The 24,942-nt window shown below is 47.0% G+C and overlaps 2 protein-coding genes across 9 annotated transcripts; one reads left to right on the forward strand and one right to left on the reverse strand.

Annotated features, from left to right (window-relative positions):
* Positions 1 to 2,056: 2,056 nt before the first annotated feature.
* On the reverse strand, positions 2,057 to 14,769 carry faxdc2 (fatty acid hydroxylase domain containing 2). Of its 3 annotated transcripts, none has more exons than XM_047014435.1 (10): positions 14,594 to 14,769; positions 13,380 to 13,414; positions 12,683 to 12,720; positions 11,529 to 11,626; positions 11,241 to 11,344; positions 9,666 to 9,787; positions 7,794 to 7,999; positions 7,287 to 7,392; positions 6,797 to 6,963; positions 2,057 to 5,657 (listed from the first exon to the last, which is right to left on the reverse strand). In XM_047014435.1, exons 2-10 carry the CDS (start codon positions 13,411 to 13,413, stop codon positions 5,501 to 5,503), a joined length of 1,032 nt encoding a protein of 343 aa, XP_046870391.1. In that variant the 5' UTR covers position 13,414; positions 14,594 to 14,769; the 3' UTR covers positions 2,057 to 5,500. The 3 variants fall into 3 exon arrangements, with proteins under 3 accessions (XP_046870391.1, XP_046870389.1, XP_046870390.1); XM_047014433.1 differs by lacking the exon at positions 14,594 to 14,769 and adding an exon at positions 14,411 to 14,439; XM_047014434.1 differs by lacking the exon at positions 14,594 to 14,769 and having other exon boundaries at positions 13,380 to 13,508.
* A 100-nt stretch (positions 14,770 to 14,869) lies between these two features.
* On the forward strand, positions 14,870 to 24,705 carry LOC124462786 (core histone macro-H2A.1). Of its 6 annotated transcripts, none has more exons than XM_047014428.1 (9): positions 14,870 to 15,272; positions 16,508 to 16,709; positions 17,055 to 17,161; positions 17,581 to 17,778; positions 17,994 to 18,104; positions 19,027 to 19,126; positions 20,830 to 20,919; positions 22,935 to 23,109; positions 23,356 to 24,705. In XM_047014428.1, exons 2-9 carry the CDS (start codon positions 16,538 to 16,540, stop codon positions 23,519 to 23,521), a joined length of 1,119 nt encoding a protein of 372 aa, XP_046870384.1. In that variant the 5' UTR covers positions 14,870 to 15,272; positions 16,508 to 16,537; the 3' UTR covers positions 23,522 to 24,705. The 6 variants fall into 6 exon arrangements, with proteins under 6 accessions (XP_046870384.1, XP_046870385.1, XP_046870382.1 ...); XM_047014429.1 differs by lacking the exon at positions 14,870 to 15,272 and adding an exon at positions 15,348 to 15,511; XM_047014426.1 differs by lacking the exon at positions 14,870 to 15,272 and adding an exon at positions 15,348 to 15,456.
* The last annotated feature ends 237 nt before the right edge of the window (positions 24,706 to 24,942 follow it).

Here is a 24,942-nt window from a genome sequence, read left to right on the forward strand (position 1 = left end):
CGGCCCCACAGCCAGACTGGCCTCGTCCCGCTCGCCAGAGACGACGCCGCCAAGCCCGGCGGCCCCAGAGCCAATCAGGACGCCAAGCCGCCAAAGTAAACCCCACCCCACTACGCTGGGGGGGGGTCCTCCTGGACCTGGCGCATCGTCGACACGCCGTCTTCTGCTTCCCCCGTTTTTCTCTGACGCTGTGGGGGGGGGGGGGAGGGGGGAGGGTGAAGGGGGGCTACGCAGCCTATTGGTTAGTTGGACGCCGTCGTGAGCGTACGGGGGGAAACTGACTTCCTGGCGACGGACGCAGCTCACGATTTTAGAAACCACGACGACAAAGCAAATCACGGCTCTTCCATTTTGATTCTCTTTTTTTAAGCAATGTTTTCCTTTTAGTGTGTGTGAGTCCTGTGTAGGCAGACAGAGAGGGCTTGATGTGGATGGAATGATTGGAGTTGTTCCATGATGAGTTTGTTCCATTTTTTTTTTTTTCGCTGCGAAACCCTGGGCTTCTCTCCGTTGGTTACGATGTGGGGTGGGCATGTTTGACTTCTTTTTTTTATTTTTTGGATGTTTGATGGCAACTGCAAATCTTGTTTCCCCACCACCACCACACACATGCCCCTCTCTCACACTGGACCCTCACCCCCCTATCGGATCAACAACTTCCTGTTAGCTGATGAAACATCTTTTTAACAATCTTTTTTTGGGGGGGGGGGGCCGAATAGGACATTGTAAACCGATGCTTTGAGAAATGAACATTAGACTGGTTTAGGGCTGCTAAACTTCCAGGAAGAAGAAAATAAAAATTAAGATAAAAAGATTAAATAAAACCAAATGATCAAAGAGTAAACATACAAAAAAAAAAAACGGAAAAGAGTTACTCCCTCAGCTACAAATTAAATTGAAAGTTGCCTTATTTTAATGGGTATTCCGCTTGGCTTGTGCCCACCACCTTAATGTATATCGATTGTACAGCGTCAAAATTGTTAATATGCAACCACACCTACAGGACTGGGCCACATAGCCAACGGCCCCTCCACCTCCCCCACGCTCCACAACCTAATCTGCCAAACCATCTCCCCCCCTCCACCAGCCTGAGCTGTCCTCCATGTGTCATAACGGTCTGTTACAGAGCCCCCCCCCCCCCCTGACCTGTGTGTAGACGTTAGTTTTCTCCTCCAGCCCGCACCAAGCCCCGTAAAGACAGCCTGCATCCATCCATCCGTTGTACTCATCCGACACCCACCCATCCATCCATCCGACTGGTCGCCGTGGCTACAGGACAGCGGTTGCCACCTCATCCGGATTACTTGAAGAATCAGAGACTTATTACCGATGTTGGTGCAGTGCAGGTGCTAGGAGGAAGGGAGGGGATGTTGGGGTGCTGCCGGTTTAAACTAAACTGCTGCCCTGGCTGATGTAGGACATCTCATCACTCGCTCTCTGTCTCTCTCTTTCTCTCTCTCTTTCTCTCTCTGTCTTTCTCTCTCTGTCTTACTCTTTCTCTCGATCTCTCTCTCTTACTCTTTCTCTCGCTCTCTCTCGGTCTTACTCGCACACCATTCTCACTAATGGAAGCATTGTGAAACAAAGCAAGATCAGCTAAACGTGGACACTGTCTCTCTCAGACACACACACACACACACTCTGCTTTGTGTCTTGCCTCTGAGAGAACACGCCTGTGCTTCGCTCTCCTGGAGAAGGTCCCCTAGAGATGACCTTTGACCCCTCCCTCCAACAAGCCTGTTTTGTTCTGGATCCTTCCGAAGACTGGTCAGATAAACTCTACTAAGTTAGTGCTGTGGAAACCCTAATCCATATTCCACACCAATACTGATACAACAATATCAAAACATTAGACAAGTGATTTAGGGTTTTCTCTGTTAATGTAAATGTGAATCGTATCAGATGAAGAGAATTGACGCCATTTCCCAGCTACTGGTTTCATTGTTAATAGATCAGAGTATATAATTCGCCTTACATGTGTACGACGTACAATATTTGTCTTTTTTCTTTTTTTCTTTCTTTTATTAGTCTCTTTGACGAATTGTTGTTTTATTGCTTTTTAAATTGTTTTTGCTGTGTTTCTAGCATTGCTTCAGGGGGTTTCTTCATGGCGTATCGTTCAAACAGCTGGGGACTTTCAGCAACACGCATCTCTGGTGGAAAAACTGAGACCACAGTGCCTTCTTTCATTAAAAAAAATAAGTTGAGAAGGACGATTTTGAGTGAGAAACAGAGGGGAAACATTTTAAATGCCACTGCAAATCGTACCCTTATGTTCCTCACTCAAAATGGTCCTTTTCAACTTTTTGTTATAAATGAAAAAGAGGCAGTGGTCAGGTTTTTGTTTCACCTCCAGAGCTGTAGTATACAGTAAAGGGAAGAGGGGGGGGGGGAACAATTTGAGGGCGTAAACTGTCATTTATTGCACCTACAAAACAACATTGCAATCCTTGTTGATTAGTGGGGTTTTATTTTTTATCGTTTTCTTTGTGAATTTTGTTTACAGATTGCGCAGCGTCGAGGCGAAGCGCCCGTTAGAGGCTCGCGCTCCACCGCAGTCGAAACCGTCTTCGAATTGTATGATGAGCCAAAATATTAGGTTGATGGTTGGTCACACAACCCCACCTCCCTTTAAACATTTTAATACACGTTAAAAGAACTCTAGTGCTAAAATTGTCCTTTTTTCCAAAAAATTGTTTTATATGAAAGAAAATAAGTAAATCTTAATTGGCGACTTTCCAGACTGAAGTTGAAACACTGATGTTGTTTCTTGCCATAGGGGAAGAATGCTGATTGGCTGATGGATTCCCCCAACCCCGTGTTAGAATATTCAGTTGTCTCGTCCTACTGTTTTCTCATCATTTGGTTCTGGTTCGTCTTTCGTTGTTCAAAGAGGACAAACAACGGGAGTTTAGTGATTTTTTTTTTTTTTTTTTTGTCTTCTGGGCTCAACTCGAGGGATCTGCAGGTGCAATTGAAGATGCTTCTATGATTTGATGATGAAAATTCCTCAGTTGTTTTCTCAAGGAATAAAAGACTTGGGGTGCAAAAAGAACAAAAACACACTTCAGTTGTTACCCCCGTGCTAGTGAATCAACGTTGAGACATTTTATGTGGTTATGGTCCTGGGTTGGGTTGGGGGAGGAGAAGTATCTTCCAGTCAGCTATGTGTACGCCCCCCCCTCTCCTCTCTCCCATCCTCAGTGACTGTCATCTCTGCCCTCCCCCCTCCTCCCCCTACTCATCCTGGAAAAGCGCTAGGGGGCGAGGTCGGGGCACCAGCCAACTAGTTACAGACACTGTAGAGCTGCAGAGACACCACTGAACACTAGGGGGCGGTAGGCCTGGTGGACTGGGCCTGATGCTGAAGGAGGAAGAGGGGGAAGAGAGATGAAAGTTGGACAAACTGGGGGTTTCAGATGTCAATATTCAGAGGATCTAAACAGCTATGGTATCTGGAGACTGAAAAAAAGGACATACAAATCCATAAAGCCATATAATAGCTGTTTATGAACCATTAAAATGTTAATAGTTCATCATCATAATACCCTAGGCTTGTCATGAGAAAAAAAAAGATGAAAATTAAGAAAAAGGAACAAAAAAATATATAAAAATGGAAAAATGTAAAATACTTGAATGAGATGTATTATAACATTTAATATTCATAATATCTGCTTTGTAGGCTGATGTGATTCGCTATTAGTGTTATTTGTAATTTGTAGTAATTATGCTTTTCCTTAATAAAGAAAAAAAATTCACAAAACGGACAAAAAAAACCTTAAAAGATTTGTTGTTGTGTGGTTATTTCCCTCAGTTCATTGAGTTGTGGATTTTGTTTGACATGCTTTATTTGACAGTTAATTGTTGTCACAATTAAGTGTGACAGGAAAAGAATGAAGATGGAGGAAGACAAAAAAAAGGGTGAAAGCTGTATTTGAACCCAGACTTATACTGTTTCAGGTTTCAGAGCATGCACACTAACCCAGTGAGCTAATGGGAGCTCTGCTTGTTCTGGTTTTCTGACACTGCAATTCTGCAGGTTGTTACAACTAGATAGTTCAATGTCAAATGTAAATGTTGAGTGGCGATTGTTGTGATTCCTGATAGCTCAGTGGTTAAGGATATGGGCTACTGTGTGAGGGGTCTTGTGCTCAAATCAAAGAATCTTCTTGCAGCTCAATATTTTGTTCACAATGTGTGCTTCTTGTTTTGGCTACCTGCAATGCTATGGGGCTATCTTCTTGTTATCATCAGTGACTTATGCACTTTGTAAAGCTCTCTCTTGGAAGTCGCTTTGGATAAAAGCGTCTCCTAAATGAATACATGTAAATGTATTTGCTCTTGGACTTATAAATAAAACTGATAAAAGGTAAATGTATGTGGCTGCAGTGCACTCCACAGATCCCCTTTCCCAACTTGTTCCTGGTGGGACAGTTGGGAGAGGGGATGTCTCCCCTCTGTGCCACAGAGGGTTCCTGCTAAGTTACTAAGTCAGTGTAATTGCTCCAATGACACTACTAAATGCCAAAGGACAACGTACGTTTTGTTCCTGCTATTGCGAAGTTATACAACAGAACACTGCCTTCTAATCATACTTACAAAAAGTAAGAAAGTTTGCTGAAGGATTTCTAAGAACTTGTTCACAAAATAAAGTGACGATAAGAAGACTTTTATTTAAAAGCCATTTATTTCTGCAACACAGTTAAATATTAAACAGAAATGTACTTCCGACAGCTCTAATCAGAGGCGCCAAAGACTTCAAAGGCTTAAACGGTAAAGTCAACAGTTAGTCCATGATTGTCAATTTAAATTACATCTGGACAAACTGTCTAATAAGGTGACGATTGCATTGTGTTCGTTATGGATTAAGAAGGCCTCTAAAAAAGTAATACATTAGGTTTTCAAAAGGTTCCATTAATAATAAAAAGTGCAGTATTCCACCAAGCAAATCAACTAAAGAGTAGAGGTTTCTTTAAGGTTTGTTTCTTGTCACTGAGCTGGAAGCAGACACACAGTGAAAACACCCCGTGCTGGATTAGGAAGTAAGTAAGTGCTATCGCTGGAATTAACTATTGTTAAAAACAAAAAGAAAAGTTTTTTTTCTTCTAACGTAGGTAAAAACATCAGAGGGAGTCTTTTCCAGTTGGTGGGGCTGGGAACTCCTGCTCAGAGATACAATTTTAAAAATGGCCGCCGGCTGAGGGGAGGACTCTCAGCCTGGCTTGAGAAGACAGCTCTTCACCCTCAGGACTACCTGAAAGGCATCACTCTCTCCCCTCCCCTCTGTCTAGGAGCAATCACTGATCTGACCTGTCAGGGATTGGCCACAGCGAAATGAAGAAGCAGGTGCTTTCACCCATCCCCACAAAGCTCTATTAGAGACGACCCCACAGCAAGAAATCAAGAATTACACTTTTGTTTGGTTAAGAATTCTAACGGTGCTCCTCAGCCTCCGTACCCCTGGTCAGGCCAAGGTGGCCCGGCTGGGGGTCAGGGGTCGTCACTGGGTCTTCTTCGGGGTGTCGGGGATGCTCTCGTTCAGGGGCGTGGTTCCCAGGAGCAGGACGTGGCGTTCGCACTGCTTGGTCTTCCGGAACTTGCTGTCGGTGCCATGGAGACGGTCCAGAACTCCCAGCACGCCAAAGTTCTGATTGAACCTGCAGCGTGGGAAGAACAAGGGAATCAAGGAAGAAAGTCATCTACAACACATGTGTATACACACACACACACCCCAAAACTAATTTATACATACAGTATTTATAAAACTAATTTATACATAGTGTTTATAAAATTAATTTATACATACAGTATAAAAAAATAAAAAACTCACACCTTCGTTTAGGTGGGAGTGCCACATGGGAAAGAAGTGTTGTGTGTCAGTGTGCACGCCCCTGTGTGTGTGTGTGTCAGTGTGTGTGTCAGTGTGCACGCCCCTGTGTGTGTGTGTGTGTGTGTGTGTCAGTGTGCACGCCCCTGTGTGTGTGTGTGTGTGTCAGTGTGCACGCCCCTGTGTGTGTGTGTGTGTGTCAGTGTGCACGCCCCTGTGTGTGTGTGTGTGTGTCAGTGTGCGCGCCCCTGTGTGTGTGTGTGTCAGTGTGCACGCCCCTGTGTGTGTGTGTGTGTGTCAGTGTGCGCGCCCCTGTGTGTGTGTGTGTGTGTCAGTGTGCGCGCCCCTGTGTGTGTGTGTGTGTGTGTGCGTGTCAGTGTGCGCGCCCGTGTGTGTGTGTGCGTGCCTGTGTGTGTGTCAGTGTGCGCGCCCCTGTGTGTGTGTGTGTCAGTGTGCGCGCCCCTGTGTGTGTGTGTGTGTGTGTCAGTGTGCGCGCCCCTGTGTGTGTGTGTGTGTGTGTGCGTGTGTGTGTCAGTGTGCGCGCCCCTGTGTGTGTGTGTGTGTGTCAGTGTGCGCGCCCCTGTGTGTGTGTGTGTGTGTCAGTGTGCGCGCCCCTGTGTGTGTGTGTGTCAGTGTGCGCGCCCCTGTGTGTGTGTGTGTGTGTGTGTCAGTGTGCGCGCCCCTGTGTGTGTGTGTGTGTGTCAGTGTGCGCGCCCCTGTGTGTGTGTGTGTGTGTGTGCGTGTCAGTGTGCGCGCCCGTGTGTGTGTGTGCGTGCCTGTGTGTGTGTCAGTGTGCGCGCCCCTGTGTGTGTGTGTGTGTGTCAGTGTGCGCGCCCCTGTGTGTGTGTGTGTGTGTGTGTCAGTGTGCGCGCCCCTGTGTGTGTGTGTGTGTGTGTGCGTGTGTGTGTCAGTGTGCGCGCCCCTGTGTGTGTGTGTGCGTGCCTGTGTGTGTGTCAGTGTGTGTCGTACTTGAGGTGGTGGAAGTCGTGGAACTCGGGGGAAGGCAGCAGGGGGAGGTGGTAGCCGCTGTGGGAGATGTTGGTGCTGAGGAAGGCCAGCGAGTACCACAGGGTGGTGGTGGAGATGTGGGAGCCCAGGAGCATGGACCCCACCACCGCCGGCATCATGTTGGAGAACTAGGGGGAGGAGGAGGGGGGGGGGGGGGGGAGGGTAACCATGGTTACAGCTCCTTCCGCTGAGAGAAACACGTTTTTATTTTATTTTTTAGATTGTTAAGTGTCGTCGCTGGTGTCGTCACTGCAAAAATGCCCCCGTCAAACGCCATCAGACTCAAGAAACAACATTGGAACAAGTACATTTGGCTTACATTTACATTTATTCATTTAGCAGACGCTTTTATCCAAAGCGACTTCCAAGAGAGGCTTGATACAGTTTCCTAACATCACGTGTCGTTTGTATTTGTACAAGACAGTTTGTTCTAGTTCTAAGTTCCTCTCACCACGTGTTCCATAGGGTGTGCGTAGATGGAGACGACGCCGATAGGAGCGGTCCACTCATGGTGCTGCTTGTGGAAGTGCTTGTAGAGGGCTGGGTGGTGGAACAGCCTGGAAGAGGAAGAGAGAAAGAGGGAGAGAGACGAAAGAGAGGGGGAGGGACAGAGAGGGAGAGACAAGAGGGAGAGAGAGAGAGAGGGAGAGACAGAGAGAGAGAGAGAGGGAGAGACAGAGAGGGAGAGACAGAGAGAGGGACAGACAGAGAGGGAGAGACAAGAGGGAGAGTAGATGGAAAGAAAAATAAATTTACACAAAAGTTAATTTTTCCCTCAGATTAAATATTGCTACAATTTCTCCTCCCTCAGGCTCCAGGTCCCCTTCAGTAGAAGAGATACGTCGCCCCCCCCCGTCCTTTCATCCAAAGCGACATGCAAAGGAGAAATCTGACCCTGGGAAGTCGTCTACAGTCAAAATGCTCTAACCACCGAGCCTCTGGCGCCCTCTAGTGGTACCTGTGGGAGTAGTAAAACAGAAACTCTTCCACCAGGGCGCAGATGGCCACCTCCATCAGCCCGCGCTGGAAGGTGGGCAGGACAGGCCCGAAGGGGTCCCCCAGCCGGGTTTGCACGTAGTGGACCCCCACCACCATGGGGCCCGAGATGAAGATCTGGTTGAACAGAACCGACTTTATGGCCTGACGTAGCTTCACCGGGTCCACCTGGAGGGGGGGGGGGGGAGAGTGAGAGGTGGAGGGGAGGGGAAAGAGGTGGAGGGTAGGAGGGGAGAGAGGTGGAGGGGAGGGGGGGGAGGGGAAAGGAGTGGAGGGGAAGAGAGAGGGGTGGAGGGGAGGAGGAGGGGAGAGAGGTGGAGGGGAGGAGAGGAGGAGAGGAGGAGGGGAGAGAGGTGGATGAGAGGGGGGGAAGCGAGGTTGAGGGGAGAGAGGTGGGGGGGAAGGGAGGAGAGTGGTGGGTGTAGGAGAGGACAGGAAAGGAGGTGGGAGGTATAAAGGACAGCAAGCATATCAGAGGACAGGGAGGAAGGATGAGAGAAGGGGAGGGAGGAGGGAAGCGAGGGAGATTATTAGACACGTGTCATGTTTATCTAACCATTCATCACAGCAGTCCAGTATTTCATAAGAATGATCCAACTGTTTACTGCTGTGATAAGGTGATGCTATGTCATGCTGAGTCTGCTGACTCGGGAACTTTAGATCGGCTTTTCCTGGTTGAACCTCTGTCGGCCCCCATCTCCCATTCAAAACCAAACACAACCTAAAGACAGTTAGACGATCTCCAAAACAACCAGCTCGACTAGCTAAATAATTAGGAAGTTGTGCACGTTGAAACCATGAGCCTCACCACAAGAGCGCTCTACGGTGTCAGTTTTAAAACAACGTGCAATTTGGAGGAGGAATCTGCCATTGCTGCATGCGGCTAGGTTTTCTGAACTGTGTTCGTTAGGTAAAAGGTGAACGAACCTTTGTGTTACATAAAAGAGGGTTACATCACAAACGTAAACAATAGATCATAGAAAATAGCTCAGCTCTTCCTGCCTCTCCCTGGCTGACCTTTCACCCCCCACATGTGGAGAAGTCATCACGCTGCGAACCTTCTCTGATATCAACCTCTATTAGTCCAGGACGAGGGTGTGTGTATTTATAAATGTGTATTCGTACATACACACACATGCATGTGTATGTATAAGTGTGTACATATTGTGTTGGTGTATTTGCGTATGTACATGTGTCCAGTATACTGTACATTAGCTCAGATAAGGAACCACTTGTGACACCGATTCCTTCCTATTGCTTAATGTCAGTTCAGTAACTTGACTAACCGGGGAAATTGATCACAGGGAAGTTGAACGTGCCTCCAGGCTCAGGGTGAACACCATGTGTGGATCACATCCAGCCAGACGTTATCTGGGAGTGTGCGCTGATTAACAGCTTTGATAGGACATGTGGAGACACACTGAGGACTTTGGTCTGATAGATGGACATGACCTTTAACTTGCAGACTGGACACCGTGTGTCTGTGTGTGGGTGTGTGTTGGGGGAGAGGTTGCGATGATCTTCTACATCAATTGTAGAGTTCAAAATGTTGAACATGTTCAGCATAAGGGGTGGTTAAATGAACCATGCTATGTGCAGCATGCGGGTTAATGGACTGTACTATGTGTAGTGTAGGGGGTAAATAGACCATATTATGTGTAGTGTGTTTAATGGACCATACCATGTCCAGGGTGAAGGGGTGTGGGGTAAATGGACCGTACCATGTCCAGGATGAAGGGGTGTGGGGTAAATTGACCATACCATGTCCAGGATGAAGGGTTGTGGGGTAAATGGACCGTACCATGTCCAGGATGAAGGGGTAAATGCAACGTACCGGAGTGTTCTTGTCCACCTGGATCTTGTAGCGTGTGATGAAGGAGGGTTTCCCCGTGATGTCCACCAATAGGAACAGCAGATTGGAACCCCAGAACACCACCATGGGAACAAGCATGGTCCCTGTTCAAAACAAAGACACAACATCATATATACCGAGTATAATGTATTAAGTTCATGTAGAGGGGGTCACAACGTGACCCAATCACAGAGCCTTCTTTCAGCATCCAATCAGATGAGGCAAACCGATTTCACACCCAACTTCAAAACAAGCCTGAGGTACAGCAGTTTGTAGACATAAATGGTGCATGGAAAGTACATTAGAGGATCTAAGATCAGACATGCTTCGCTCTGACAGTATTTTGGGGGTCTGAGTTAGGGAACGGTCTGTATTTACTAGCCACACCACAAAGTAACCACATCCCGCCTCCCTGGCACTGTAAATACTTGAAAATGACAAAAATACAGTTTAAATCTCCATGGTGTGAGATAACTAATCCTTGTTTTGCTCTGAAAAGCTTGTGGCTGAAAGTTGTTGACAACAACCATGACCATATTATGTTTGGCCTCTACATGTGATTGGGACTATCAGTCGGTGATTGAGATTGCAAATTCTTTACAGCCAGCCGTGAATGTTAAACAAGATATTATAGATAAACAAAGATAACACGTAGGCACACAAAACCATTGTTTGCCGTTGTCCTCAACCTAAGTCCAATTTATTTTATTTAATTTGTTGACTTATTTTTTGCTAAGCAAATGAACAGGGTATGAGGAAAAGACCATAATAACCTGCTCGTCCAGTTCCTGTGTGCATACAAAAATACTCACAACTACTGCCTTGTCAGTCTATACATAGACCCTGCCAGCTTGTCATGTGCTGCATGTATGACAGACAGTTGCTGTTCACATCATACCTGACAATACCAGGACAAGGGGAGGCCATTCTCAAACTCATAATGGGAAAGCCACATACTTGAAAAAATATGTCGATGGTAGATGGATCATGTGTGTGTGTGTGTCTCCTAGGTGTGTAGGTGTCTCCTAGGTGTGTAGATGTCTCCTAGGTGTGCAGGTGTCTCCTAGGTGTCTCCTAGGTGTGCAGGTGTCTCATAGGTGTCTCCTAGGTGTGCAGGTGTCTCCTAGGTGTGCCGGTGTCTCCTAGGTGTGCAGGTGTCTCCTAGGTGTGCAGGTGTTTCCCAGGTGTGCAGGTGTCTCCTATGTGTCTCCCAGGTGTGCAGGTGTCTCCTATGTGTCTCCTAGGTGTGCAGGTGTCTCCTAGGTGTGCAGGTGTCTCCTATGTGTCTCCTAGGTGTGCAGGTGTCTCCTATGTGTCTCGTAGGTGTGCAGGTGTCTCCTATGTGTGCAGGTGTCTACTAGGTGTGCAGGTGTCTCCTAGGTGTGCAGGTGTCTCCTAGGTGTGCAGGTGTCTCCTGTTTGTCTCCTAGGTGTGCAGGTGTCTCGTATGTGTCTCCTAGGTGTGCAGGTGTCTCCTAGGTGTGCAGGTGTCTCCTAGGTGTGCAGGTGTCTCCTATGTGTCTCCTAGGTGTGCAGGTGTCTCCAAGGTGTCTCCTACCCAGGTAGAAGAGGGCTGTTTCGTGTCCTTCGAATCTCTGATGCAGCTTTGTCCACAGGTCCTGCCAGAAGTCTCCGGAAGCGCCCCAGAACCTCTGCAGATGCCTGGGGAGGGGGGCACGGGGGGGGGGTGGGACACGGGGGGGGCACGGGGGGTCAACACCACAAGCTCCAGTGTGGGGGGGGGGGGGTCGAACCCATGACCTTCAGCACGGGAACCCCAATCATTGGATCTACCAGCAGTGCTATGTCAGAGTGACCCTAAAAGGTTAGGCGTTACTGTGACTACCATGTCAGGGAGTTCCCGAACGCGGCGAGGAAGAAGAGACCTGAACCCACGACGAAGGCTGCTTTCTTCAGGGAGTCCCACAGTCCTCCTGGGCTCTCCTGGGGAGAACAAGACCACGGTTACCACCACTGTCACCACACACACCACAGTCAACACGGTCACCACACACACCACGGTGTAAACACTGGTCATCCACGCTATTGGATTGGCCTTTTTCGCAGTTTCGCTGGTTGAAGCTGTGTTCATGAAAAGGTGATGGTGAGTCAGAGCGACCCTGGTTCGAATCCCAGACTGAGCAAGTGAGGGAGGAAGCTGTATGGATCGCTGGTCTCAGACCAGTTTAGCTCATACTGGACCAGGGACTGTGACCAGGACCAGGACTGTGACCAGGACCAGGACTGTGACCAGGACCAGGACTGTGACCAGGACCAGGGACTGTGACCAGGACTGTGTCTGGATCAGCAAGGAGGCCGACACCATGCTGTGCTAGTGTAAGCTCCACAGGGAGGAAAACTGTTGCAAAATATCCAACTAACTTTCCAATCTAAGAAAGTACAACTGTTGAGGCTACTTGGTGTGACTTGGTCTTTCATGATACACACATTTATTTCGCTTAACTTTCCTATGCATGTACCACTACATTTACATTTATTCATTTAGCAGACGCTCTTATCCAGAGCCACTTACAGTAAATACAGGGACATACTCCCCGAGGTAAGTAGGGTGAAGTGCCTTGCCCAAGGACACAACGTCATTCGGCACTGCCGGGAATCGAACCAACAACCTTCTGATTGATAGCCCGACTTCCTAACCACTCAGCCATCTGACCCCCCTTTTATGTGCCATTCAGTTTTCCCCCACTCTCACTATCCAAACTCTGACTCTGACTCAGTCTCTTCTGTCTCTCAAACGCGAAATCCTTTCCGTCTCTCTTTATGAATCCCTTCAATAAGGAGAGAAAAATATCACTGCACGAGTCTGACAGGTCGTGCTGGCTGGATACTTTTGCTGTATCCAGCCAGTGCAGGAACTGATGAACAACCTTGTTTTGCATGTCTGTGCAGGTATTACGCTAAATTTCTTATGTTCTGCGACATTATTAATAACCCTAATTAATAACCTGTTGCATGGTCTGAAGCAGCAAGTGATCTTACCGGTCTCATATTTTTGACGGTGACTTCACTCTTCATGTCTTGAAAAAGAAAAGACAACGTTAACATCTTGATTTTCGGGTTGCACTGGTGCAGGTAGGCTCGTGCAACCCGATACAATTTACAGGCCTATGCAACGTAACCAAACAGAATAATTTGTAACACACCTGTTCCAATATTTTCCTAATATTTCTGAGCCTTTAGAATGATTAAATTTGAGCCCACGTTGTTCATCAATTGCTATACAGAGCATAATCTGATTAACACTGACCTAAATTACATTTCTTATTAAATTCCTTATATGATAACAAATGAGCAGAACAAGAAAATACTTGTTACTGGGTGAAAATGTTTTCATAATAGTTCCTAGTTGTGTATTAGGCTACTGTAATTAACAAATGCGTATTTTGTAACTTATTATGTACGAAACTTAAAATAATAGGTTTAGTGAAAAAAATTATTTTAAATTAGTCTAAAAGGGAATGCGTCACATCCGTCTAGATGCCCCTTCAGGACATGTAACAATCGACTGTAATTAGCTAAATTTGGGTCTTCAATTTAGCTGGCAATCGAAGAGGAGAATTCAACAAAGCCTTTGCAAGTGTTTTCCTGTTTCGTCGTGTAACCGCGAACTTGGGAAAAATAGCCTACACTATCCAAAAGCCTCGCAGTAGCAAATATATCACAGTGAAATACTTACTGTTGTCAAACTTCGTCGCCGTCTCTGCAACCATTCTGCAAGTGAGATGTTTTATTATTATTTTACAGACATAAGTTGGATGCAGCCTTTTTACATTCACAGTCGGTTTGTGATTGGTAGATCAAGGTCAGCTGACAGACCAAGATCACTAAGCAACAGTGCAACCTTTTTTCTAGGTTCGGTTTGTGGAATCAGATGTAACACTGTAGGTGAAGGTTGAGATGACCGGATTTTGCCTTTTGTACTTGTATAAATGAGTACACTTGCTTAGCAAGCATGTTATATTCGTTGTCGCCAGTGATTATGTTTGCAGTGATAAAGACGCATTAATATAGGCTCTTCAACTTCTAATAATCACTGTTCAAGGGGTAGACTGTCTGGTAGGCTACAGTAGTATAACCGAGTCGTTGTTCCGGGTTCGTAGTAGATATATTCATACTTAATTTGTGGCCAGTTTCTTCGAAGTCAAAAAGCATCAATCTGTGAAGCTTCATTACTGATTAAGTCATCTTAATAAACACATAACTAGCGATACAAAGGTCATTTCACACACTGAGCCATGTAAATATTGAGAAATCTGACAAGACAGACCAATCACTCTTGACCCAGTCAGTGATTTGAAGTAAACACATCAACCTAGACTGGGATTTTAGAATGTTAGGACACAAAGATTATGAGGGGCATTTTTTTTTTCTGTCAACCTTTCGAAACTTTTAGTTCAATTTATTTTCGAAATTATGTTTTTCACAGGTGAAGTGAAAGGAAAGGATGAGAGAGGAGGAGATGATATGAAAGAGGAACAAGAAGCCTTGAGCAGAATACAACAGAGTAGCCGTACAGTCAAGTCCTCATCAAGTAGCCTACTCATTAATAACTTTTTTTAAGGAAACATTTTCTTATCTGAAAAAACATAAGTTGACGATGTCAAAATAAACACAAGTTTAACTTTAAACTACAAAGACCTTCCCAAACGTGTTCAAACAGTCAAATGACAGCTGGAGAGAATGAGGGCTGTATGCTATGCAACCCACCGAATAAATGTCATGCATGTGTAACGATGGAGGGCCTGTGGATGCGGCACAGGATAAATAGTTGTTGACCCAATATACCCTCATTTGAACACCATAACACTATCTGAAATGTAGTAAATGTTATGTAAGAACAACAGAGCCACTTTCCAACGTTTTCCTTCGTAATTTGGGTTATTTACTAACCTTGTTTGAATGATTTTGTCCACATAGCCTATATCCGGGTAATCAGATCGATTATTAGCAACAGGTGTGTATAAACCGATGACGTACCCAATCAGGTTACGTCAGAAACTCCTAAAAGGTGGTGGGAAGGGGAGTAGGAAGGTTGTAAATCGAACAGACTCCTCAATTTGTGCTCCTAAAACTATGTAACAACTCGTGGCGGACCTCTAGTGATGAAATGATGTCATTACAGTTTCGTTTTCAGCTCTCGCGCGCCGCGAGCACGCTAGTAATGTCTACCTCCTTCTCGACGTATTTTTGTAATGGCTCAAAATCAACATTGAGAAACATTATTCCGTTTAACCACACATTTGCATTTTACAAAACCTGACATTTACTAATCCAAGTGGCCCCTGTTCCTACTTATATAGGACCACACATAAATGTCCCAAAAAAGATAAACAGTTCAAAAGTAGATAGCCTACATTTTACATAATTGTTTACATTATAAATACAAATGATATACATTTATAATCAATTAACAAGTCATTGTTATTTTTCTAAATGCCGGGCAAGTAGATGGTCTAGCCTGCAGACCCTAGCAACAATCTGCAATAAAGCGCTTTTAATGTATAGGCGGTGACAGTGAGTAAATCAACCAAGACCTTGGCGGTGCATATTGGAAGCGCAGCGGCAAAAGGTTAGAGATTTCATGCTGTTTCAACTGGTTCATTTTCAGAAGTGTGACCGACCACAATGATAAAGCAGTGCTCACTTGATTCAATAATATTTGGTTCGCTGTGGATTCTGGGAGTTGAGGACGTTGCCCAGGCTTGTTACCGGGGTTGAGAGAAGACAGTAGACATATTGCTGTTTTTTTTCCTGTAAGTAATTCACGGTCAACGTTTGATTCTCAAAAGGTGTACGTTCCACTGCCAGGTGCTTCTCATTTGTATATATATATATATATTTTTGTAATCAGTGTGAATTTCGCAAAACGAGGCCGAGATTATCGTGTTTTGAGGAGCCTTTAGTCAACTGTAACTCGCGGTCAATGTGACATAACAGATTTACAGTAAAACCGGAAAAAACGCATGGCGATTTAGCGAATATTTTTGACTGTGCGTGTGTGACAGTTGCCTTATGACACCGCAATAGTACGTTGAATTCTCAGAAAACAGGAAACGCGAAAGGCTACCTGTGTAAGCGACACGTGATTAAATGGTTATTACACGGAAATCGTTCGTAAATGTCTGTTGTGTTCCGGATGTTTTTCATGCTTTAATTCAAATGTCAAAACTTGTGTTTACCTCGAGAGCTTGTGAATTCATATGACAATACAATTTTTAGTTTTGGATTCATTTTTGATCTGTTTACCACAGATCAGATTCAGTGTTTTGTAGATTTGAAATCTAGTTCGAAGTGCAACAATGCATGCATCTTACTGTAGGCCTGAATGTGATGTATAGTCTAGCTATAAATGTCATATAATTAACCATACACACTGCAGTGAACGTTTATCCAGCCAGTTTATTCTCCCACTCAGATACAATGTATCTAAGCACTCTAGTCAAGTGATAAGCAAAACAAAATCTTCCCTCCAAATCCTTCTTATAAACAACACATTTGATTCTAAATACACCAACACACGCACGTTGTAATATTAGTAAAAGGTTTAGCCGTCTAACCCAAACCCCTGAGCTCTTCCCAGCAGTCTCACCTCCCTCCATCCTCCCTCTATCCTCCCTCCATCCTCCGTCTGTCCATCCTCCCTCCCTCTCTCCATCCTCCCTCCGTCTCTCCATCCTCCCTACCTCCCTCCCTCTCTCCATCTTCCCCACCTCCCTCCCTCTCTACCTCCCTCCCTCTCTCTACCTCCCTCCCTCTCTCTACCTCCCTCCCTCTCTCAACCTCCCTCTCTCCTCCCTCCCTCAGATCCAGACAGCGGTGTGGGCTAGCAGCACCATGTCCAGCCGAGGAGGCAAGAAGAAGGCGACGAAGACGTCCCGCTCCACCAAGGCAGGGGTCATCTTCCCGGTGGGGCGCATGCTGCGCTACATCAAGAGGGGGCTGCCCAAGTACCGGATCGGGGTGGGGGCACCCGTTTACATGGCCGCCGTCCTGGAATACCTGACAGGTGAGGGGGGGGGGGGGGGGGGTCTGTGTGACAGCCTGTCTGTCCGACTGACTGTTTATCTCTTTGACTGTCTGTCTCTGTCTGCCTGTCTTTCTGTCTCTGTCTGTCTGCCTGTCTGTCTGCCTGTCTGCCTCTGCCTGTCTGTCTCTGTCTGCCTGTCTTTCTCTGCCTGTCTGTCTGTCTCCGCCTGTCTATCTGTCTCCGCCTATCTGTCTGTCTGTCTGTCTGTCTGTCTGTCTGTCTGTCTGTCTGTCTGTCTGTCTGTCTGTCTGTCTGTCTGTCTGTCTGCCTGCCTGTCTCTGCCTGTCTGTGTGTCTCATTCTGACAACTTGTCTGCTCTTCCAGCTGAGATCCTGGAGCTCGCGGGAAACGCAGCGCGGGACAATAAGAAGGGCCGGGTCACCCCACGCCACATCCTGCTCGCCATCGCTAACGACGAGGAGCTGAACCAGGTCAGTCGCGACGCCCTGCAGCCCGCACCCAAACTGCCAGGCCCTCGACCAAATTAGCATTCAGACCATCTGTGGCTCAGAAGTGACTTAATGAACAATCCTGTTACAGACACTGTCTCAACATGACCTACCTATACTCACTAACTGACACTTATGTAGTAGTTTCTGATACTCTCCAGCATATACTACATTTACATTTGGTCATTTACAGAGCGACTTACAGTAAGTACAGGGACATTCCCCCCGAGGCAAGTAAGGTGAAGTGCCTTGCCCAAGGACACAATGTAATTTGCAATGCGGGAATCAAATCAGGCAACCTTCTGATTAATAGCCCGATTCCCTAACCGCTCAGCCATCTGACCCCTATATACTAGCCAACATACTTACCTGTATTACTTACCTGCGTGTCTGTCGAACAGCTCCTAAAGGGTGTGACCATTGCGGCCGGGGGGGTCCTGCCCAACATCCACCCTGAGCTGCTGGCTAAGAAACGGGGGTCAAAGGGCAAACTGGAGGTGGTCGTCGCGCCTCCCCCGGCCAAGAAACCCAAGACGTCCGGGAAGAAGGCGATGGTGAAAAAGCTGAGTGGCAAGAAGGCAGCTGCCGCCAAGGCCAAGGTGGGTCAGAGGACATCATTCAACCAATCTAGATTGGTGAAGTTGGATTTTAACAGCAGAGTTTATGCCAAGGGGATTAAACCAACTCCAAAACATCAATATCAGACGTGTATATGTGTGTAAGAGAGAGAGAGAGATTGGGATGGAATCGGGTTGCTATCCCAACTGCGTCTTGTACACGTTCCCATGGTTTCCGTGCGTTTGTGACCCGACAGAAACAGGCAGTAGAGGTGAGCAAAGCTGCGTCGGCAGACAGCACCACGGACGGAACCCCCGCCGACAGCTTCACCGTGCTGTCCTCCAAGAGCCTCTTCCTGGGCCAGAAGGTACTCACAGACGCCCCCGCGCAACCCCAGAGCTAACTCATTAGCTAAGCTGACGCCATGCAAAGGCTAACATGCGGCTAAGCTAACGGAACCAAAAAGCCGACACGTTGCTAAGCTAACAGATCATTGAAGCCAGTTCTGTTTTACTAGCCCCACCAGCCGTGTGTGTGTTAGCGTGCATGCGTGTGTGTGACTCCCTTGCCTCTCCCCTAGGCTATATAAACAGTAGACAGCTTTGCGTTCTCCAGTAGAAGATACTGCTGATGTCACAGAATACCTTAGGAATGTACCTAAACCGAAACTGACAGCACATACTGAACTGCTGTACACAGACCAGTCAGGCAGGTCTAGTTGAACCTGTGCTTCTGTGGAACACCTTATGTGAGAATGTCTTTATGCAGGGTGCTAGACTTTACTCCCAAGGGCCAATAGAGACAGAATGCATGTAGAATCAGTGGAAAGTATTCTAGAACAATCTGGCTACAAGTTGGGGTTCCGTTTTGGAATGCCTCAGTGTTCTAAGAGTTAAATGCTGGAGCAATAACATCACTGCATCACCAGTAAATTCAATGGGCCCTAATCTGGTTTGTTGGTTTGTGGGACAAATCAGTTTTACACAATGTATCAATAAATGTTTTTCTTCCATTCAGTTATTAAATGAATCACTCTCCTAACCTCGCTGGTTTCATGTCTAAAGGGCCTCTTTCACAACTCGAATCTCCTTTTAGATTTCAGTCTGATTGAGTTCAGTGATTGGTTCTTCTGATGCTATCTATATACACTAACAAGGCTACTGGGATCTTCTAAGGAATGGTGTAAAACCTATCTAACCGCTTTGCTTTCCTTCCTTACTCCCCCCCCCCCCCCCCTGCATGACCCCCCCCCCCCTCCCTCGCTCCCCCTCCCCCACCCCTCGCTGCAGCTCAACCTCATCCACAGTGAGGTCAGTAACTTGGCTGGCTTTGACGTGGAGGGGGTCATCAATCCCACCAATGCAGACATTGACCTTAAAGACGATCTAGGTGAGCTTCCTGTCCGGCTCCGTCTGCAGGCCCGGGAGACTCCTTGAAAGCTCAGTACAACTGTGGCCCCACCCTTCCTCGCAAATATTAAGGGCTGCACTGGAGAGCGAATCAAACACACCGCAAATATCCCAGTGTCCAGTATGTGTATTTGATCTCGGTTCCTGTGTCACTGGAACAAATAATATGTTCCAAATGAAACGAACCAATACCATTTATATTCTTACAGTAAACATAAATAAAAACACAAAGGATCCAATTGTGGCGGGCTCGTGTCAGTTACGGCTTTCAAGGATTCGACCAATCCCCTTCAGAACAGCCGACTCCTCCCCCTAGCCTGTCATGGGTGTCAGTGCTGGTTCTCTCTTTCCCGATTGGCCAGTCACAGTTCCGCGGCCGACGCCTCCTTTATCTAACCCGGTAAAGAAGGAGAGACCTCACACCCTCCCTCCTCCCCTCATTGTTTTTCTTTTCCTCATGTTTTCATCCTTTGTTCCCTCTGTTTTGACCACATGTTGTTGGCCTGTTGTTGTCGTTGTCTGTAGTTGCAAGTTGTGCAAGCCGACATTTCCACCGTTGTCAGCGATGCTGTTGTTCATCCGACCAACTCTTCCTTCTACACCGGAGGTCAAGTAGGTAATGACCCCCCTCACCCCCCCCCCCCCCCCCCCTTATCCCACCTCTACATCGCCACGGAAACCCAACCTTGACCCCGTCGAAGTGCCCCCTAAATGCATCTTCTTCCTGGTGTTCAAACACGTCTCGAACCAATCCCAGTTAACAGACCGCGCAGTCGTTAGAGTAGAACTCCTGCCACAAGAAAGCTAACTAGCTAATTATCGTTTATGAAAACAAACTTTAATTGAACCACCAATCTGGACCTAACGATCTGATACTTGACAAAGATCCGATGTTACTGTTACTGAATAATAACAGGACCTGGCTGTGAAATGTGTTGTTGAAAGTAAGTTTGAAGACCATGCTCTGGTGCTTTGTGTTCTTGTCTGAAAAGGTTTTGATTATATTTAATAGCTTCTTCACACATATGCCTGGCCTTCTTCTTTGAACTGGTTTGTTGTTGTGGCCGGAACATTCTGATGTTGTTGGCTTCATTCACCTTTCGTTCTGGGTCTGGAGTCCAACCTACCTCACCTCAGGCCCCGCAGAGCCTGGGTTCTCTTCAGGGTTCTCTCTACAACTGGGTTTCCCAGAGAGAGCCTGGGTTCTCCGTTGCGCCTGGGGTTTCCAAAAAGCTTGGGTTCTCCAGGGAGAGAGAGAGTGAGAGAGAGAGTCTGGTGTCTGTGTTGCACCTGGGTTCTGCAGAGACAGAGCTTGAGTTCTCAAGAGAGAGAATGAGAGAGAGCATGGGTTCTTCCGAGTGAGCCTGGAATCTTCTGACAGCTTGGGTTCTCTAGAGAGTTCCGGTACTCGAGAGGCTAGTAATCAGAAGGTTGCAGGTGCGATTCCCGTCTGTGTCAAATGACGATGTGTCCTTGGGCAAGGCACTTCACCCTACTTGCCTTGGGGGGAATGTCCCTGTACTGTAAGTCGCTCTGGATAAGAGCGTCTGCTAAGTGACTAAATGTAAATGTCTATGTCTCCGTCTGCATGCCTGCATGTCCGCCTGCCTGCCTGCCTCCCCATCCCGTCTCCCCCTCTGTCTGTCTGTCAGCCCTTAACCACCCAGATGATTTCCTCCTCAGGTAAAGCTCTGGAGAAGAAGGGAGGGAAGGAGTTTGTGGATGCCGTCGATGACTTGAAGAAGAAGAACGGCCCCCTTGATGTCGCTGGAGGTACTGCAGGCAGGCTGACTGTTCCTAGTAGGGTGCGCGTGATTTAACGTATCCAACACAATGAACCAATGAGAACAGTTCTCAAGGGGGCAGGTGGGCAACGGAAATCAAATACATGTTCAAATACCTTTTGAACTATTTTACGTATGTATTTCACCCGTGTCTATGAGGAAACGTCACACTCTTGATACAGAATGAAGCAGAGTTTAGTTTTACTGTTTGGATCTTTTAGTTGGTTCTTGAAACATGTTACAACATGCCCTTTGATTTTAACGATCTTTCAGGGATCGCACTTTGATTCAAGCCCACCACACACACACACACATCTGGGACAGTGCTTGGTGGTTCCAGCCTCTCTCTCTCTCTCAGCATACATGATGTCATCCTGGACCATGATGTCAGGGACTGTGGCCCAAACACTTCATCAACACACACACAGCTTTCACAAGGGCCCCTGCATGTGCACACACACACACACACACACACATTTGTCCAGCTTCATAATCCCAGAACCTCTAGGGTTCTCAGTGGTCGACCACCAGGTGACTGAACACCAAACCAGAGGACTGAAGGAGTGATGAGACAGGGAGATTTCAGACTTTTTCTTACTACCCAGACGCAAACATAAAAGGGTAGCGGTGGGAATAATTAGCTGAACGAGACGCAGGTGAAAACGATGACCTGAGTGTTCCTGGGAGGCAGAGCGCAGCAGCCTGCTGGTGTGTGTGTGACAGAGATGAAGCCATCGCAGCAGCCTGCTGGTGTGTGTGTGACAGAGATGAAGCCATCGCAGCAGCCTGCTGGTGTGGAGGTTTGCAGAGGGATTTGAACCCAAATCCATCTCCATAATGGTTATGACGTCTGTTAAGACGAGAGAGAGAGATTAAGAGAGAGAGAGAGAGAGAGAGAGGGATTCCAGGCCCACCTTCCACTTCCTCAGTGTCGTGAAACACCTGACATGACTGAGGAAACAGAAAGCCGTGATTGGCCAACTTCCCACCCTCACTTCGACCTCCCTCCTTTTATCCACTTGTTCCCTCTTTCTCTCCTTTCTTTCTCTCCTTCCTTCCTCTTTTCCTCTCCTTCCCTCCTGTCTTCTACTATCTCCTCCTCTCCTTTCTCTCTCCCTCCCCTCCTCTTTCTCCACTCCCTCCCCTGTTCCATCCCTCCATCTGGAGCTGAGCTTGTCAGAAGTGTCAGTCTTAATCCTGTCCAGACCTGTCACACACACACACACACACACTCTCTCCATTAGCTCCAGACCCTCTCCTCCCTCCATCACTCCATCCCCCCTTTCATGTGGCTGCTCTGAGCTCTGTGAAGAAGTGATTTCAGCAGCTTTCAGTATCTTCCTCCCTCCCTCTCTCTCTTTTCTACTGCTCAGTAAAACTGTAAAATGGTCTTGTTGGAGTTCAGTGGGTTCTCTGTCGGGACATCAGATTCTGGACAAGGGCATTGTGTTGGATATTCACTATACAATGCAACTATTCTGTGTAGTCTGGTTTTACCTATAGCTCTTTGAAAGGATAAAACATGAATATAGAGTTAAGATCGAGTTAAATCTTTAAACTCTCTTCCTCTCCCCTGTTCCTCTCTCTCCCTTCCCTCCCTCTTCTCTCTCCTATCTCCTCTCTCCCTCCTCTCTTCTCTCCCCTCCCTTTTGTCCTCTCTGCCTCCTCTCCTCTCCCCCCCCTTTTGTCCTCTCTCCCTCCTCTCTCCTCTGTCTCCCTCCTCTCTCCCCCTCCTCTCTTTCTCTTTTCCTCCTCTCTCCCTCCTTTCTCTCTCCTCCCTCCTCTCTCCCCCTCCTCTCTTTCTCTTTTCCTCCTCTCTCTCCTCTCTCCCCCTCCTCTCTTTCTCTTTTCCTCCTCTCTCTCCTCCCTCCTCTCTCCCCCTCCTCTCTTTCTCTTTTCCTCCTCTCTCTCTCCTCCCTCCTTTCTCTCCCTCCTCTGTCCTCTGTCTCCCTCCTCTCTTTCTCTTTTCCTCCTCTCTCTCTCCCTCCTCTCTCCTCCGCCCAGCTGCCCTGACTGGAGGCTTTGGCCTTCCTGCTAAGTTTGTGATCCACTGCAACAGCCCTGGCTGGGGCTCAGACAGGTGTGAGGACCTGCTGGACAAGACGGTGAAGAACTGTCTGGCTCTGGCAGACGAGAAGAAGCTCAAGACTGTGGCCTTCCCCTCCATCGGCAGCGGAGGGTACATCACCACACACACACACACACATCTATACACACACGTCTATACACTCACAAGCATAAGCATACACACAAACACACTAGAGAATACTCACTGATGTTCGTCTCTCTCTCCCTCTCTCCCTCTCTTTCTCTCTCCCTCTCCTTCCCTCTCTCTGTCTGTCTCTCCCCTCCGTCTCTCTCTGTCTGTCTCTCTCTCTCTCTCCGTGTGTCTCTTCCTCTCTCTCCCTCCCTTCCTAAAAACCAGGAATGGTTTCCCTAAGCAGACGGCTGCCCAGCTCATCCTGAAGGCCATCTCCAGCTACTTTGTGGCCACCATGTCCTCGTCCATCAAGACCGTCTACTTTGTGCTGTTCGACAGCGAGAGCATCGGCATCTACGTACAGGAAATGGCCAAGCTGGAAACAAACTAAGTCCGGTTTCCTCCACCCTGCACCCCTCACCCCCACGTCACACCCCTCGCCTCCACCCTGACCCCCTCACCGGCGCCCCTCACCCCTTGCCTCCACCCTTAACCCCCTTACCCCCACCCCGCGCCCCTCTCCTCCACCCTGACACCCTCACCCCGAACAAACTCTCCTCTTTGATTTTCTGAGGAGAACAAAAAGATGTCTATTAGTGATTTGTAAAAAAACTGTCAAAAACTTTGGACACTTTATTTTATGTATTCTCCTATCTCGTTATTGTTTGATCGATCAACTGTTTTTCTTGAAGTATTTGGCTGTTTCTCTGTTGAGCTCGGTAACGGTGGATCAAGAAGGAACAAGCGTACTGTATCCACCTACGTCTGTAGGAGGTGAATGAAGTTCACTAAGCCATTGGTAGCGTACAGCTTCAGTAGAATGTCCATGTCCAATTCTTTGACTTGTACTTCTTTCCTAAAAGTTGTTTATTTGGAAGGGTTTTGCCTTCCAAGTGATTGCAAATTATGTGGCTGAGATTACACAAACGTTTGCGATTACTATATGAAGATTGAGATTGAGATTACCATAGTTTATGCATACTGTTTGTGTTTGTGCTGTGTGATGCACCATATACCTGACTCTCTTTAAAGGGAGAGAGCTGTTATGTTCAAAGTGAATGTTATTAATATGTCAAAATGATGTGTTTGTTTAAAGTTGGACTATGACATCGGCGGTACTTGTAGAAAAAAGTTTTTTATTCTAATTTTCACTGATTTGAGAAGAAAAGAAAAACTTTTTTTTATTTATGAAGTTATAAAAGAATAAGGATGTACAGACTTCCAGGGTTGTACAGACTTTAAGACAGCAGTTCTCCTTTGTCTCCACTGGGTGGCACCCTCTGGCCAGGAACGACACCGCAGAAGAGCCATTTTACACACAACGGTGTGTGACTCGTTTCATTTAGACGACGGGAATGCACAGTGAAAGATTCGGTGAACATGGGGTTTGAGATTTGGGTGTATTAAGATAATTTCGGATGCATGTAGACAACTTGCTCCAAACATGCTGCATTGAACGGGATTTTCAAGATCTTTCTATTAAAACACGTCTTGAGGACTGTATGCTTTATAATTACTGCTACGATTAATAACGTCTGTACCCAATCCGATAATAAAATAAGAAAAACAACTAAATGTTGCCTCTGTGTGTGTGTGTTTGCATCCTTATGTGAGTCCAAGACATTTTGCTGTAATCGTTTTTTGAAGTCTTTTTTAATGTCTGTGTAAGGAAGACAACTGATACATGTGTAGCATGTGTGTGATGTGTGTAGGGTGTCTGTGTGAGTGTGTGTATGTACAGTATAAAGCGTAGGTGGTGGTTCTGTGCGTGCGGGCAGAGTGGCCCAGGCCCCAGTGCCATCCTGGGGCTAT

This window comes from Hypomesus transpacificus, unplaced genomic scaffold (genome assembly GCF_021917145.1).
Source record: "Hypomesus transpacificus isolate Combined female unplaced genomic scaffold, fHypTra1 scaffold_250, whole genome shotgun sequence".
Classification (NCBI taxonomy): Eukaryota; Metazoa; Chordata; class Actinopteri; order Osmeriformes; family Osmeridae; genus Hypomesus; species Hypomesus transpacificus.

Coding starts and splice junctions, on each gene's coding strand:
- faxdc2 (XM_047014433.1), bottom strand. Junction 11,345..11,528: donor TTCGGGAACTCCCTGACATG/GTAGTCACAGTA, acceptor CCCCCTCCCCAG/GCATCTGCAGAGGTTCTGGG. Junction 9,788..11,240: donor AACAGCCCTCTTCTACCTGG/GTAGGAGACACC, acceptor TGTTTTGAACAG/GGACCATGCTTGTTCCCATG.
- LOC124462786 (XM_047014428.1), top strand. CDS start 16,538: ATGTCCAGCCGAGGAGGCAAGAAGAAGGCGACGAAGACGTCCCGCTCC. Junction 18,105..19,026: donor GCCTCTTCCTGGGCCAGAAG/GTACTCACAGAC, acceptor CCCTCGCTGCAG/CTCAACCTCATCCACAGTGA. Junction 19,127..20,829: donor TGACCTTAAAGACGATCTAG/GTGAGCTTCCTG, acceptor TTTCCTCCTCAG/GTAAAGCTCTGGAGAAGAAG.